Source organism: Rhineura floridana, chromosome 10, assembly GCF_030035675.1.
Source record: "Rhineura floridana isolate rRhiFlo1 chromosome 10, rRhiFlo1.hap2, whole genome shotgun sequence".
NCBI classification, from domain to species: domain Eukaryota; kingdom Metazoa; phylum Chordata; class Lepidosauria; order Squamata; family Rhineuridae; genus Rhineura; species Rhineura floridana.
In genome coordinates, this window is record NC_084489.1 from 13,307,189 (window position 1) to 13,323,935 (window position 16,747).

Sequence of the window (16,747 nt, forward strand, 5' to 3'; positions counted from 1 at the left end):
ACTCATGAAAGTTATCATTAGGAATTCACACTTGCCGAATTTTGCAATGCAGTTCTTCGGCTATGTATGTGCACAAAAAAATGTATATACTAGGGTAAAGAGTACGTAAAAATGCATATATTTATGAAAATAAAAAACAAAAATGCTTTCTATTGGGGAAAATTGCTTTGTGAAAATGTGTGCATTAGGCAAAACTGCATACAAAAATGTGACTGTTAGGAGAAATGCGCACTAAAATGATTACAGGATTACAGAGAAATAGAGCTGGGTATAGTCCTGCCTGAAGTTGAAGAACTCAGATACGGTTGAGGTTTTTCTTTTATTGTAGTAAGAGACAGCTTCAATTCAGTATGCTTCATGAATCAATCTATGCTTACTCATAACTTGGCATCTCACTAGAGCTAGCTAAACGTGACTTCACGACTCTAAAAAGCTGACGCAGCAATCCCCCCCCCCCAAAATCAGCTTAAGTAAGACTGGGCGGGCTTCCCGCTTGCATGTGCCAACTGTCAATCATGTAGGTGAAGGCTCTGCCTTAACTGAGTCTGTTGAGTTTCCTGCCTCATTCACCTCGTGGCACAAGGCAAAGGAGGAGCCTTGGCCAGCTTCTTATCTTTCCCCTCAGATGGAGGCGGGCTGCTAACTGACAGCCGGGGAGTGGGGGGGCACCCAGCTGGGAAGCATCTGATGGGCCAGGTTGCTCTCCCACAGGGGTGTCCGGAATGGTGGGGTCAGAGCTGTCAAGGACTGGAGCTGGGGCACCTTCTAAATCCGCTTTGCCACTTGGCCCCTCCCCTCCCTGTTCCTCCCAGTCCAAGTCCTCCTCCTCTGCCTCACTCTTGTCTGTCTACCCACTGCTGGCTGGGCTCATGACAGGAATCATCAGCGAATGTTAATGAGAACTTTTTTAAAAATCTCTATCTGATACATAATTTTATTTTTATGTATTTATTTATTAAATTTATATCCTACCCTTCCTCCCAGAAACAAAGCACTAAAAACACTATAAAACATCTTAAAAACTGAATTTAAAATAGATTAAAACAAAACATCTTTAAAAACATCTTTTAAAAAAATCTTAAAAAGCAATTTCCAAACAGATGCAGACTGGGATAAGGTCTCTACTTAAAAGGCTTGTTGAAAGAGGAAGGTCTTCAGTAGGCACCTAAAAAAAAAACACGGATGGTGCCCGTCTAATATTTAAGGCAAGGGAATTCCAAAGGGTAGATGCCACAGCATTAAGGTCCACTTCCTATGTTGTGTGGAATGGAAATGTGGAAAATAATGTGGAAAATTGAACTTGATTGGAAAACTGATAGAAACAGAAATTGAGATATTCATCCATCCCTAGTTATCATGTGATTTTGCAGTGATGAACCTGCATTATAAGGGCCACACTGAAAGGAGGGGACATTTGAGTTCTTCATTCTCACATACTGGGTGGTTCAGACCACCTGTGATTGTTGCCAAGGAGCTCCTATACTTCTGATCAACTCACTAACTTTATATGCTAGGTAACTCTTATTATCAAACATTAAATATTAAAGATAGGATTTTTTTCCTAACAGTTAACAGTAGAGCCTCATAGAATACTGTCATGAGGTCTGGTAACAAGGAAGGTTATATAAATTTAACAAATGAATTCATCAACTAATTTATTAAATCTAAAGACTAAAAGTATTCAAATAAGCTGACACTTCTAATTTTTTAAACATGATTACAAAACCTTTGTGGTAAACATTTGACATGCCTACAAGTCTAGGAGGTAGAAGAGATATATTTTATGAGATTGCAACCAAGTATGACTTTATCACATTTTCAGCAAATAAAATCATTACTTCCTTTCATGCCAATCTCTTAGTACTACACACAATTCTATTTTAGTTGTCTGTTTTATGCAGAATGCAACCCAACATAAAATATAAAACAACATGTTATCTTTATGTACAGGCTGACTACATAGTTGAAGGATTTCCCCCTGCAGTTCTGTAATTACACTGATACTGAAAAGGAATATAAAAAAATGAATACGTTCTTAAAGGTGTGAAAAGATCAGTTCATCTATCCAAAAATGACCACGGACAAGTCAGTCTTCTCCAGCAAACAACACACATTAACTGGAGCTGATAAAAAGCATACCTAGTCACTGCCACAACCTGGGCATCCAGGAGCAGCAATGAACAGAATAATATTCCCCAAACTGCAAACCTATACTATAAGAGAGAGTATAATCCCATCTAATATATACTAAACATCCCAAACTAGATCGCCTAAGTCTCCTAACCAACTGGATTTAATTCCAGCTTGTTCTTCTCTCACACCCAGTCATTCACTGCTATCACACAACAGTCCAGGGTTTCCACTGCTTCCCACAGAGAGATGGAGCTAATGGCATTTCAGGCCTGCTCTTCACTTGATTTCACCAAGCAGGATTGCAGCCTTAGGCAAGAAATCTTTCCATGCTCGTGTCAGAGTTTTGTGTGTCAGAGTTAACTCCAGGAGAAGAATGAACAACAGAGCAGGTCCTGTAGGATTCCTCAGTCCAGATGCCCAAAAGTCATATCAGATCTGGGACCAAGACTCTCTACAAACACTATCTGAAGAGCTCCAGGAATAATGACCTATGAACAAGCAGCCATGAAAAAGTCCTGGAAACAAGCAGAGGGGGTTTCAGAATGTGCTGGAAGACAAGGAAAAGAACCTGGAGAGAAAAATTAGGATTGCCTAAATAGGAAAAACTTCATCTGCTGTGAAGATTGGGAGAGAAAGAGAGAGAGACTACAGGGGACTTTCAGGGGAGGGATGAAATTCCAAATATATCAAGTGATGGCGTGAATAATGCTTACCTGTTGCAAGGTGGCCAAGGTAGCCCCCCCCTTATTCTTCCTTAACAAAGCCAACATGTGTGATGTTCCAGATGGCAGCAAAGTAGACATGACAGCCCTGCTGCCACTGAGGAGCGTTTTGTAATGGGGGTTGGAAATTATTCTGTGTTACAGGGATTACAGGTGCACCTTGCCACCGTTTGGAGTAGTAAATGCCTTGGCTTTGTCAAGTAAAAGATTAGATTAGATTAGATTAGATTAGATTAGATTAGATTAGATTAGATTGACAGACAGATCGATCGACAGATCGATCTTGGTCGTGTTATGGTGTAACATCCTTTCCTATTAGCATTTAAGTAGACATGATAATTTTTTAAACACTAAAGAGGGGACTTTTTTTGTGAAAGCAGGGGAAGGATTGGTTTACTTTTTGGTTTGGTACCAAACCCTTTAAATGGGCTTTCATTTTAACTGGGCTTTTTTTTTTCTTTTTAAAAAAGTTATTTGAATCAGAATGAATCAGCTCTACTTTTAGCACAGCATTGACTATTTGTGGGAAATTAGTTTTGTTTTAAAAAACCGTTTTCATAGACTTCTAATAAAAATTGTTTTTATATTCTATATTATTTGATTTTTTCTTTTTTAAAACATAACTCTTCAAACTTGGTGCATACATCATGTGTATCTCTCATAATACATTATTGTTTTTTTAAAAAAAAACAGGTAATGGCAGAAAATCAACGAAGCAGCAAACACTGTATTCATTAGGAAGAACCATGTTCTTCACAGTCCCTCTGTTGCACAGCATTCTGACGCTCCAATTTCTCCACCCAAGGCCTTTTACTAACCAAGCAACAATTCAGGTGTTCAATACCTATAGGTAAAAATGCATAAAGGGCTATCAAGAAAAGCAAGGTAGCCTGGCCCCATTGATAGCAGTGCACCCACTGGCCATGCCCTCCACATTGTTAGTCTGAAGGGGGCCTATGCAGGTACAGATGTACATAGGAGGCCTCCCTTCACAGGAGAGAGAACCCTGGACAATGACCACAGGTACCAAATGGCTGGAAAGAACCACTTCATTATTGTGGGGAGTTCCATTTCACTTCCCAATATATTGTACTTGACTACCTGACTTTTCTATTAGAGAGAACAAGTGGAACCTTCAGTTTAGCACTTCTGTTTTGTGTGGAGCACTCTTGCTCATGGAACACCCATGCCCTGTTCCAAGATATTCCACTCCCCATTGCCCCAGTTCTGCCCCCCCCGAGACGCTTAGCATTCTGTGGCCACTGAGCACACTTAGTTCTCATTGGGATCTTTTGGAGTTTTTTGTCCCTTTGGATTTTTCCTGACATTTCTTTTTGCAAAGCTTGGAGAGCCTCAAAGCCTGATGATACCTCTTATTTCATACGTGAGTGATGCTGTTTTGGCTATTTAAGAATCAACTTTCATCCCCAAGCACTTCTAATAAAGAGAACATGTGGACCCTGAAACAGATTTGTGCAGTGTATTTTCATTTCCTAACAGAAGTGTTTTTGGTTAGGGTTCCAGCCAGCTATTTTCTCCAAGCAGAGCATTCCATCACATCCCCCTCCTTCCTGAGTTTTTGTTCCAAATGACATGGCATTCTGTGACTACTGAGCACACTCAGTCCTCATTGGGCTGTTTTAGGGAATTTTGCCCCATTAGATTTTTTAAAAGATATAATGACTTCTAAAAACCTTTGGGTTCTCCTCAAGCATGCTGATTCCTCTCTCTTGTTTTTCATTGGCGCCATTTTGGTTCCATTTCTGTCAGCACTCACCACATGAGTTTGCTATTAGCGGGAGGGTGCTAATAAATATTACATCCACTACCTAAGACTACACTCTGACTGTTCCTCTGCAGTAATACTCACTTTTTCCAAGTGTGATAGCTTGCAAAAAATAAATTTTTGGATGACTGAAGAAAAAAGCCCTATTTAAATTTTTGAATGATTGAAGGTAAAAATCATGTTCTTGCCAAAAGCTGAACTGGAATTAAGTTTTCTGTTCCAACCCAAGCCTTAAGTTCAGCCTCCCACCGTATGAAATTCAGCTTCTTCGGATTGCACGTTGGAAAAAAAAATATATACATTTAACTATGCCTCACCTCAGCAAAGGAAGTGAAGGGCATCTCCAGAGCTTGGAAAAGTTACTTTTTTGAACTACAACTCCCATCAGCCCCAGCCAGCATGGCCAATGGATTGGGCTGATGGGAGTTGTAGTTCAAAAAAGTAACTTTTCCAAGCTTTGCATCTGACATTATTTCCATCAAATGCAAGTTGACTGAAAGACAACAGTAGCAATGTCAAGACTATTCAGAGTGAATATGCCCCATTTTCTTCTCTCTGACTTGGGAAAGCCTGTGCTACTGAAGCAGAATAATTGAGTTCAAACATGAATCAGACAAACTAATGGGAGAAAGGATGATATGCAGAATATTAGACTGGATAAATCAATCCATACAATGAGGTAAGGATGTTCTCAACGCATTGCGAAGGACAATCACACTGGTTTTGTGCACAGCACATTGTCAGCACAATATAAATGCAATATAAATATAAATATTATTATTATTATTATCTTTATTTATACCCCACCATTTTTCCAAAACTGGAACTCATGGCGGCTTCCAGATAAAAAATACATATAATTAAAAACATACAAAGTCTACATTAAAATAAGATTAAACTATTTCCAATATTAAAACCATACACACATATAGCTAAAAAAGTTCAAACTAGTTTAAAAATGATATAATAGACATTAGCAATGCAGCACCCTTCACGCCGTCCTTAGCCTTCAATTCCAAAGGCTTGTTGGAATAGGAAGGTCTTTGCTTGTCGGCGGAAGGACTGTGGTAATCTAGTTATAATTATGCGGAAGAAGAAAGTACAGAAGAAGAGAGACTAGCACAGTTTTCTCCAGAGGGAGTTAGCCCAAGTCAACATGGCCGGTGGTCAGGGATGATGTAATCCAAAACATCTGGAGGGCACTACATTATGGAAGGCTAGACTGGAGCCTCTTCAAAAGCTCATCTCCCACCATACTCCAGATTTATAAATGCACCATATAGCATCCATAATGAGCCCCTGGCTCATTCGTTGCTTTCTTCCCAGGCACACATTTGCCCAAGGCTTGTAAACATTTCAGATGCCTGCATGGAACGTAAAAAGCAAACAAGCTCTTCTTTTCAGTCTAACCTACCTCAAAGGGCAGGGGTGATGAATGTGTAGCCCTCCACTCCCATCAACTCCAGTCAGCATTGGTTAATGGTCAAAGATGATGGGAACTATACACAACATCAGGAGGGGGGCACAGTTCCCCATCCCTGTCATAGGGTCATTGTGACTGAGAATACTGTATATGCCACTCTGAGTAGACTAGGCAGACAGCTGTTTCACTGAATACCTGCCTGATATTAATTCTGCATATTTCCTTCTTAGAGATGAGAGGTAACCTGTCTCTCTCTCTTCTTGCCAGTCTGTTTTATAGTACAACCTTTAACCATCTTAGTAACCAAGCCTCTTTTTTCTACCACTTAACAGATCAACTGATCCTTGCACTGCTTCCCCACTCTCAGCTGGAGACTAAAAGTAGAATGGTCATCCTCTGAAGCCACTCAATAGCCCTGCCTATTCTCGCAGCACGGCGATACTTCATGTCTCCAAATACTTCACATACCAGCGCTCATAAAGATTATAGTCTCGGTAACGTGGGTTTGCGGGAGACTCTGCAATTAAAAGGGCCCAGTTATGGGTTTGGAATACTCTCATTTAACAATAAACTTTGTCATGGTTACCACCCTTACAGGAGAGCCGCTTTCTTGCCAAGCCTTCCCTATTTATTATTTTTAAACAATTACATCAAAAGGGGAAAAAGTAATAAGATAATTGGAATCTGACTATTTAATACAGGCTGCAAGAAAGCACATGTGAAAGCCAAAAGTTCCAACCACCCTCCTCCCTGTACAGCCAGGCGGGCTCCTTCTCAAGCTCTTCTGAATGTGGTTTCTGGGGAGTAACACCTGATTAATGTCACAAGTCCATCACTAAAGCAAATGCTTCGAAGTGAAGGCGTTGTGGGGAAGAAGGGAGGGAGGGAGAACCAAGGTTTCTGCAGAAACATCATTGGCCCCATCAGAGCAAGTGCTACTGCATTAATGCTAGATGGATGAATTACAGCAGGACAGCTGGGCTTCAGTAAGTGATCCCCATAACCCTGCCCTTCTTTCATACATAAATGTACTTCCCCAGAGAGATCCAGCCATTTAAAGGCTACTCACTTACTGAAAGGCAGTAAGTGCAGAATGGGTGTCTACGTTTTTTCATGTTCATCAGGAAAACCTTAAGTCACCCCAAAGGACTAGATTGCTCATGGAAGTGTTAATGGATCAGAGAGTGTTTCAAGTCTCTGACACCAGTAAGAACGGATGCCATCTGGAGCAGTAACAGTCAACAACAACAGAGCAAAAGTGGACCCATTAAAGCTGTGGACTCTGCAGAAAGTGTAATAAATGCATGACTCTGAAAATGTATCAATTAACTTTAAAAAATGACACAAGTATATGAACAGAAAAATGAAGGCTCATTGACCATCATGTTAATAAGCCTCAAATCCCATTCTCTAGGATTCCCACTCACTCAGTATGATAGTGGGGAGGAGAGGCGTAAACCCCGGAGGATAGGTACAATTTGCGGGTGAATTGCCAGGACAGACAACCAAATCATTGCAAAGCCAACAGCAGTGTGTGTGATGAGACAAAGTTACCCTCCTGATACTACTATGGGTGGGACTGGGGCTGTGCAGCAGTAAGGGTGGAGCCACACTGGCAAGAGTGCCAAATTGGGGGGATGGTCCTGTAAGTAAACTGTACCTCAAGCATCAGGACAAAATATGACCCTTCAGGCGTCTCTATCTGGCCTTCACTAATCTTACTAGGCCACACCCTTTCCAGGCCACACCCCTCACCACTCTTGCTCCATGCCTCAAGTGCTTTTGCCTGGCTAGAATCTGCTCTTGAACTCTTGCCTCAGTTGCAGGAGGATGGGTAGGTGAAGAAATGGCTGGCTTTTTGGAATGGAGCCTATTCCATTATACAAAGTAAAAGTCACATCTATTGAATGGTCTGTTTTTGCCCCTAGCCCTGATATCACAGGTCTGTGGCCCCCAGAAGATCTCCCATCAGATAATGTGATCCTCGGGCTGAAAAAGGTTCCCCACCACTGATCTAGGTAGAAGGGACCTTGTATGCCATCTAGTCCAACTGCCTGCTCAGTGCAGGAAATTCAGAGGTAGAGCACTCCCAACAGGTGGTTGCTCAAAGTCTGCTTGAAGACCTCCTGTGAGAAAGCACTTCCCATTCCCAAATTGGTTTAATTGCCAGACTGCTCTTATCCATCACAATGAATGTTCTACTGAAGTCTACCCTCCTGTAATTTTTATGGATCTAGTCCTGCCCTCTGGGGCAGCAGAGAAGAAGGCTTTCCTTTCTTCTGCATTAGGGGCCTTCAGGAACTGAAAAGTGCTATCACATCTTCCCTCAGGCTTCTCTTTCCAGACTAAACATATCTACTCCCTTCAACCTTTCCTCATATGATAGATTTTCCTGATCGTCTTCACTGCCCTTCTTTGAAGCTGTTCCAATTGCTCTACACCCTTCTTAAAGTGTGACACTCAGAACCAGACACAGTTTTCCAGGTAAGGTCTAACTAGTGATTTCTCTATAAGAAGGTACTTATAGAGATTGCAGGGCTTAGCCTTCCACATCTGAGTCCACTGTTAAATCCTTGACTGGCTTAAAGAGATCCTTAGTCCAGGCTGAGCTCTACCCTGGATCCTGCTCTAACCTTTTAATGCTGGGACTGGGAGAACCGCAATGTCTGTGTGCATTTGTTCCTCTCTGTTTTCTAGCCCCCAAACCATTGACCTATTATGGCAAAAAGACAGAAGGAGAAAGGAGGTTGCAGAGCACATAATTTGCATGCAGAAGTTTCCGGTTTCAATCCCTGGCTGGGAAAGAAACCCTGGAGAGCCACTGTCAGCCAGTGTTGACAATAACAAGCAGGATGGGCCAGTGGTCTGACTCTTTCTGTGTTCCATAGCACTGCCGTGCCCTGCATTTCCCTGATGGGAAACAACAGTGTAGGGCTGTACTGGCTGTTAATCCTAGCATGAAATATGCTTGAAATAATGCTGTGAAAAGCTCTGATGGAGAGGTGGCAGGGGCAGGCGGTTCCCCTAGAAGGTATTGCTTCTTGCCCCAGGTAAACAAACAGGTGGCAAACTGCACAGCTGTATTAAACGAATGACTTTTCCTGATGTATTCTAATTATGTTGCTGTACTCTTCTAGGCTCTAACAGTCAGACTTTCCTGGGAATGGGAATTTATAGTTAAACTAAACTGCCTTGTGCTTTTCCATCTATCCTCCGATTGCCAAAACTGAAGGGGAGAAAATCCTTGCAGAGCCATTTCTTTGGTCTTCCTCCTCCACAGGAGTCATGCTGAATGACTAGAATCTCAAATCACACTGGGAATCTAATTAGGGGTGGGGAAAAATACCTTTCATCTAATAAAGTCCTCACATGTTACAGCATATCACTCACAAGCCAGTTCTCAAACTATCACATGACTAGATAGGTATCTGCAAATAGGCATCCACCCTACTTCTCTGATAAGAGATTTGCTGCTGCAATCTCTTTTCCTTCTCTTTTTCTTTTTTTTTGGGGGGGGGGATCCAGAACACAGGCAGTAAACTAGCTCAAGAATCTTCATGATGGCTGCACAGTTCATGTTCATTCTGAATTACACAGGCGGGAGTGTGATCCTAATTCAAAGGAAAAGAAGCAGGTGAGACAGTGAAGGAGCAGTAAAGAAAACAGGAACAAAGACAAGCATGACTTGAAGCAAGAGGCCTGCCTTGCTCTTCAGTTTGCTGAAGCTTTTATTTCCACTAACAAATACCTTTCCTACTCCTCTGACTTTGTTTGGGTAGGAATGGAAGGGGTGGGAAAGGAAATAATGACAAACTGGCAACCTATTAATTGTATTAATCAACCTGCAATTTCTGTTTGATGAAGTGAAAGTGGTGTTGGAGATGAGACACAGCCAACTTCACCCCAGGCAAAAGCAAACATACATCTACTGTTTTGACTGCAGCCATGCCTGTCTGTGCTGAGTGATTAATTGAAGCCACCGGGGGCTAGATCCTGTAACTTACACAACATGTCTGTGCCATGTGCAAAGCTGTCAATAAGAAAGGATTATAGGGTGTTTCTCCTTTAGCTTGTGCCAGCTATCACCCAGGGACAACCCTTCAGAAGGCACTTAAGTCAAACCAGTTGGAACAATGAAGCCAATCAGATTTAAGGAGGGCAAGAAATCAAGACCTGGGTGCTCCACTGCAGGATACAAGATGTAAAATGAGCTGCCTAATATTGAATCAGGGCATTAGTCCATCTACTCCCACTAACATCGGTTCATCAAAGTTTGAGGCAATGGTTATTTCTCATCCTACCTCCTCAGTTCCTTCCAAGGGTCGTGTCAGGTAGTAAACTTGTGACTTTCTAAATGCGAAGCACTGGGTTATGTGCACACCTAATGAACAGAGGGAAGTATGTAGAACTGCTAAACAACCTGCTCCCTAATAAGATATATGCCCAGCATGTTCGCTTAACCTTAAGATCATCATACATGGGTCATACTACAACTGAGCATGGTCAGTTAGTACCTTAACAGTGCAAGCCTAAATCCTGTTTTTGCTTGGCATTTTCTCACCTATGTAATTAAACACATTTTTTGGCATTTTCTGCATTTGTAAAGCAAAATTTAAATATACATTTGATATCAGGAGGCAACCCAAGTAACCTGCCCTCAACCACTTGGACAGACAGTATACATGTTACCAGAGTGATTTGAGAGTAATGACAGAAGCAGTAGTAAACAAACACTTCAGCTAATGTGTAAAGTAACTTCACACACCTTAGAAAAACAAGGATCAGGCCCTACCAATTTTTCATCTAGGTATTGTATCATAGTATCATTCATAAGGAATAGAAAAATGATTGCAAGTTGTAAGAAATAAATATATTCTACACTTCAATGTTATATCTCTCTTTGGGGTTTTGTATGTAACATATATATAATGTCTACATACATTATGCAAAGCTTAGCTATGGGTTCCATATCTGTGAAGTTCTCCCTGTGACATGATTCCAACTTTATTATGGAGCCTGATCCCTTGTAAGTTTGTACAGCAATGCACATTTCTGGATCACTGTTTGAATCAACAGAGCAGCCTTTAGAAACAAAAGTTGGCCATCTCTAATCTAGAGGCTCATGTCGAACCAAATTGTTAGTTGGCAAGAAGCGTTTAAGGGTTGGTCAACTGTTAAGCTGTTTCTGCTTTCTGGCAAGCAAATGTTTCCAGTATATGTTGTATTTTTCTACAATGTAAAAATGTTTTTTTTTCTGCTTAACGTCATGAACAAATATTGTCATGTATGGGGCTTGTCATACTTTTGGTGTTGTTCACAGTGCCATGTAGCACCAATTGGCAGGGGTAGTGGTGGTGGCAGAAGAGATAATGTGCCAACAGATTCTTCCTAGACAATGTTTTATCTTGAGGGCCGGTTCCAGGCATGACCGGGCCCTTGGGTACCACCAGCCTGCTCAAGGCCCACGGCACTCGCCTGCACACCACGCCTACCTCCCCAGTCACCTCAACGTGAATGTCATGTGCATTGTGCGTGGACAGCTGCCATCAACCAAGATAGTGGCAGGGGTGGCAGCCCCTTAGGGAAGCCTCCACTGCCATCTTGGTTGACGGCAGGTATGTGTGTGCTGCGAGCACAGCATTCACTACAACAGGAAAGGTAGGTGGGGCATGCGGATAGGCATTGCAAGCCTGCACAGTTTTAGGGGGGGGCTGGCAGCTCCCTCTCTGCAATCTGCAGCAGGGTTAGGAGTCGACGCTGCCACAGATCACAGAATGGGAGCACTACCATCCCACCCACCCTAAGGAGGGGCCCTTCAGGGGCCCTCAGCCAGGGCCTGACCTGGCCACCCTCTGGCGCCGGCCCTGTTTATCTCTATGCCAGAAAAAAACAAGCCCAAATTCCTAAACCAACCAATAACTTGGGCCACCTAATCTAGTGCTTTATCCATCAAGAGATGTTTCACTGTGAACATAAAACTCAGACTGTGCCATAAACTTTCAGCTCAAATGCATTTGCTCCCAGAATCTGAGCTCCATATCATTTAATAAAAAATAACAGAATGCCTTTCCATTATCATGTGTATTTATACAAAGTTAAGGACTTACAATACAAGCACATGTGACGCATTTGTTCCCTTCAGGTTGAAATTCCACACCTTCATGGTAATGTCTACCTTCAAGTGTACAACCTGGGAGGGGAGGAGACAAAACTGTTAAGTTTGGCTCATGTTTGCACCCAAACTCATTTATTATGGAACTGCAATAGGAGAAAAGTATTATGAGTCCAAACTGTTTGCAAATAATAGTTTCAAATAAAAATCATTATCTCAAATAATATGAGCACATATGGGAATTTCTGTTAATTGCCTTTTCGTTTCCAAGCCTTTAGGGTGCACAACATCAACATTTTAAATCTTATCTTCATAACCACAAAGGTTGAGGAACTAAATTAAGAGTTCTTATTAATGTATTGCTCATCTTAGGAATCTGAGATTTAACAAACATGGAAAAATTAGAACTCTGTAATCCTAATAGGCCATCACTGAATGCCGCAATTATGTATTGATTATATCATGCAAAAACCAGAGTCATTATAAACTTAAAAAAAAAAATCAATGTGATGCTCTAGAGATAAGGAACTGAGGTAGAGATTATTCATGAAACAGAAAAGCATGAATTACCAGTGAGAGCCAATGTAGCGTAGTGGTTAGAGTGTTGGACAGGGTTCGAATCCCCACACAGCCATGAAGCACGCTGGGTGACCTTGGGCCAGTCACTGCCTCTTAGCCTCAGAGGAAGGCAATGGTAAACACCCTCTGAATACCGCTTACCATGAAAACCCTATTCGGGATCAACTTGAAGGCAGTCCATTTCCATTCTTACCAGTGCCGGCTTTGCTTCTTCTTCACACATAACAAAAGCTGTATGGCAGCAATGATGGGGGAAAGACTGGTGCCAGGAAAGGTGTCAACCCAGAGCTAGTCAGTGCGAGCTACAGGTTGAAGAGAGCCCTTGGGTGGACTTCCGGGAAGGGTGACTTCGCTTGTGCCTGCTTTTGGGACGGGCTCCCGCCTCAAAAGAAGCTTATTCAGATATAAATCAGTCAGAACATTTTTTTTTTTGACTGATGAAATTTCTCCCGGGCAGGGAGAAACGTAGAGATCAACCTCAAAGCCTGTTTTTGTTGGGAGGACTGGATTTCATTAATTTATGAGATAAGGTCCAGTCAACAATGCCGGACGAACTTCCTAACAAGCTCTATCTCCTTAAGCGATACGTTTATCTTTTCTTGAAAGAGAAAACGGACTAACAGGCAAGCACCCTTCTTTCTATTATTTTTTTTACTTGGTTTAAATTGTTGCAGCAAAAGGAGATTTGTCAGATTGATCGGCTTTGGACAACTTCTGGGTGAGATATAGCTCTTCTCTGTTATTCACGAAATTAACAGCTTATCTCTGTTTCTGTCGCAAAAAGCTGTCCTGGAAGTGCATTCTAAAGATAATAAACAGAAGAGGGATTTCTATTCCTGATTTCTATTCCGAGGAATATTATATTGTCTGGGACTATTCTCTTTTTGGTCTATTTTATTTTGACGAATCTGCTTCTTCACGACGCCACTAACTGTTTTGATGCTGGGAACTAAATTTATTTTGCATTCTTGAACATAGAGAGATAAGGCAGGTTGCTCTGTTTATACTGTGATGTCATCAAGCCTGGAATATTAACCCAATTGTTGCTGAAATAAGAAGTGGTTCTTCTTTATTTTTGTTTTGCTTTGTTTTCGTGGTTTTAAAAATGGCAATCAAGAAAGTGGCTGAGAATCTGGAAGTAATTATGTTTCAGAAAATAATGGATGAGATTGAGATAACGAAACAAACCCTGCGACAGGGTAGTAAGGAGCTGAAAATTGAACTGAGCAAAATGACGCAGGAGTTTAAAGAAATAGGGGACCCTGTGAGAGAGGAGAATGAGATCAGAGATGAGAAAAGAAAAAATAAAGGGAAGATACAAGCCCTGGAGATTGGAACAAATGTGGAATTGGAAAAAAATCTGGAGTTTATGGATTTTAGAAATAAAATCTACTGTTTGGAATTTAACGTTATCTCTGAAGAAATTAATGAAGATATTAGAGATAAAGTTATCAATGGCTTGGATAATCTTCTGGACTGGAATGATGTGATGGAGCTTGATATAGAGAAAATCTATGGAATTAACTGCAGTCATGTGACAATGGGAAAACTCTTAAGAGATGAGCCAGTGCATTTTCTAAAAAAGAAGAACACAGATATGATTTTACAACAATGTTTCAGCAACTTATTCAGAATGGATGGCAAGAAAATATTTGGGATAGAGGAAATTCCCATCAGACTCTTATTATATGACTATGGCTACAACAGCAAGATTATTATGGAATACTGATAATGGAAGATTGGACACTGAAATTACTGGACTTAACAGGACTATTGAAGATGGAAGATGGAACTAATAGGGATAATGGAATAATGGCTATTGAAATTATTGGACCTAACAGATTCTGATGAGATGGATTAATCGAAATGTTTATTTGGACTATGATTATGACAATAAGATTATTATAATTATTAACGAGATGGATTAATTGACATGTTTATTTGGAGAAAAATTGATAGATATATTTCTTAAAGAATTGAAACCTCTCTTTGACTTTTTGTGGAAAGAATAAAGTAATGTTTATGAGATTTGATGATTAATTAAGATAACTACTGGAGGAAAGTGATTTTATAATATGATTTAAGAGACAGGATTGTTATATATTGTAGACCTATAACTGATTTGATATGTGACAAATGGGAAGTCAACATTTTATTTTATTTTGTTTAATCATTTTTGTTTTGCTTTGTTTTTTGTCTTTGAATGTTTTATGATTTTGTTTTCTATGTTTTATGAAAATTCGAATAAAAATTATTGTAAAAAAAAAGAAGAGAGCCCTTGGGCAAGATGCTCTCACTAGGCCTTTCCCTCCCTGAGTGGGCTTTCCTTCCCCTTGTCACTGTCACTGCCACCTGCCTATTCGCTTCCTCTGAGCCTGTTCCATGAAGCCATCCAGAAAGAGAATGCAATACAAGAGGAAAAGGACGTTCTACTGCAGACGTCTTGCCATTGTTTGCAGAGGAAAGGCAGCAACTGCAAAAATGGGCAGCAGCAATGGGCCCCCTGTTGGCCTCAGCAAATGCCCAACTATACCATCCCCCAGCATCAGCGGAGACCCTGGAAAGTTTCTGCCAGAGAGTCAGACGATATACTATTCAGCTAGACTAACCAATGTTCTGGACTTGGTATGAGGCAGCTTCATATGCTCAGTGACAATCATACCAAAGCCCTTTCACATATAATGGATGGAGAAGTGAGGTTTGTCATGCCATACTAACCTAATGTGTGCAAAAGGAATGGAGCTTTAAAATAAAAATAGACCTGGTGTTCTGCAAAATTTGTGACCTAGCCCCCCATGAAAACATTATATAGAAATTTATGCTACTCTGGGATAAATTACTGTAAGGTAGATAAGAGGTTAGCTAAAAGAACTTCAGGAAAAGGATAGTAATAATAAATGGAGTAATACTGGAAAGTCTTTGACTGTGTAGATCATGAAAAACTATGGAATGCTTTAAAAGAAAAGGGGATGTCACAGCATCTGATTGTCCAGATACGCAACCTATACTCTGGACAAGAGGCTACTGTAAGGACAGAATAGGGAGAAACCGATTGGTTCCCCATCGGAAAGGGTGTGAGACAGGGGTGTATTTTATCACCCTATTTATTTAATCTGTACGCAGAACATATCATACGGAAAGCAGGATTGGACCAAGATGAAGGAGATGTGAAAATTGGAGGGAGAAATATCAATAATTTAAGATATGCAGACGATACCATACTACTAGCAGAAACCAGTAATAATTTGAAACGAATGCTGATGAAAGTTCAAGAGGAAAGCACAAAAGCAGGACTACAGCTGAACATCAAGAAGACTAAAGTAATGACAACAGAAGATTTATGCAACTTTACAGTTGACAATGAGAACATTGAACTTGTCAAGGATTATCAATACCTTGGCACAGTCATTAACCAAAATGGAGACAATAGTCAAGAAATCAGAAGAAGGCTAGGACGGGGGGGGCAGCTGTGAGAGAACTAGAAAAGGCCCTCAAATGCAAAGATGAAACACTAAAGTCAGGATCATTCAGACCATGGTATTTCCGATCTCTATGTATAGATGTGAAAGCTGGACAGTGAAACAGGCGGATAAGAGAAAAATCAACTCATTTGAAATGTGGTGTTGGAGAAGAGCTTTGCGGATACCATGGACTGCAAAAAATACAAATAATTGGGTGTTAGAACAAATTAAACCAGAACTATCACTAGAAGCTAAAATGATGAAACGGAGGTTATCATACTTTGGACACATAATGAGAAGACAAGATTCACTAGAAAAGATAATGATGCTTGGAAAAACAGAAGGGAGTAGAAAAAGAGGAAGGCCAAACAAGAGATGGATTGATTCCATAAAGGAAGCCACAGACCTGAACTTACAAGATCTGAACAGGGTGGTTCACAACAGATGCTCTTGGAGGTCGCTGATTCATAGGGTCGCCATAAGTCGTAATCGACTTGGAGGCACATAACAACAACAATACTGGAAAGAGAT

General features: G+C 40.9%; 1 protein-coding gene across 7 annotated transcripts in view; it reads right to left on the bottom strand.

Annotated features, from left to right (window-relative positions):
- BMPER (BMP binding endothelial regulator) overlaps window positions 1-16,747 on the bottom strand; it is a 284,815-nt gene that overhangs the window by 167,377 nt on the left and 100,691 nt on the right. For all 7 annotated transcript variants that reach the window (XM_061587155.1, XM_061587151.1, XM_061587150.1 and 4 more), the window contains one exon: window positions 12,172-12,254. In XM_061587155.1, coding sequence (XP_061443139.1) covers window positions 12,172-12,254 — 83 coding nt within the window. The remainder of the gene's footprint in view (window positions 1-12,171; window positions 12,255-16,747) is intronic.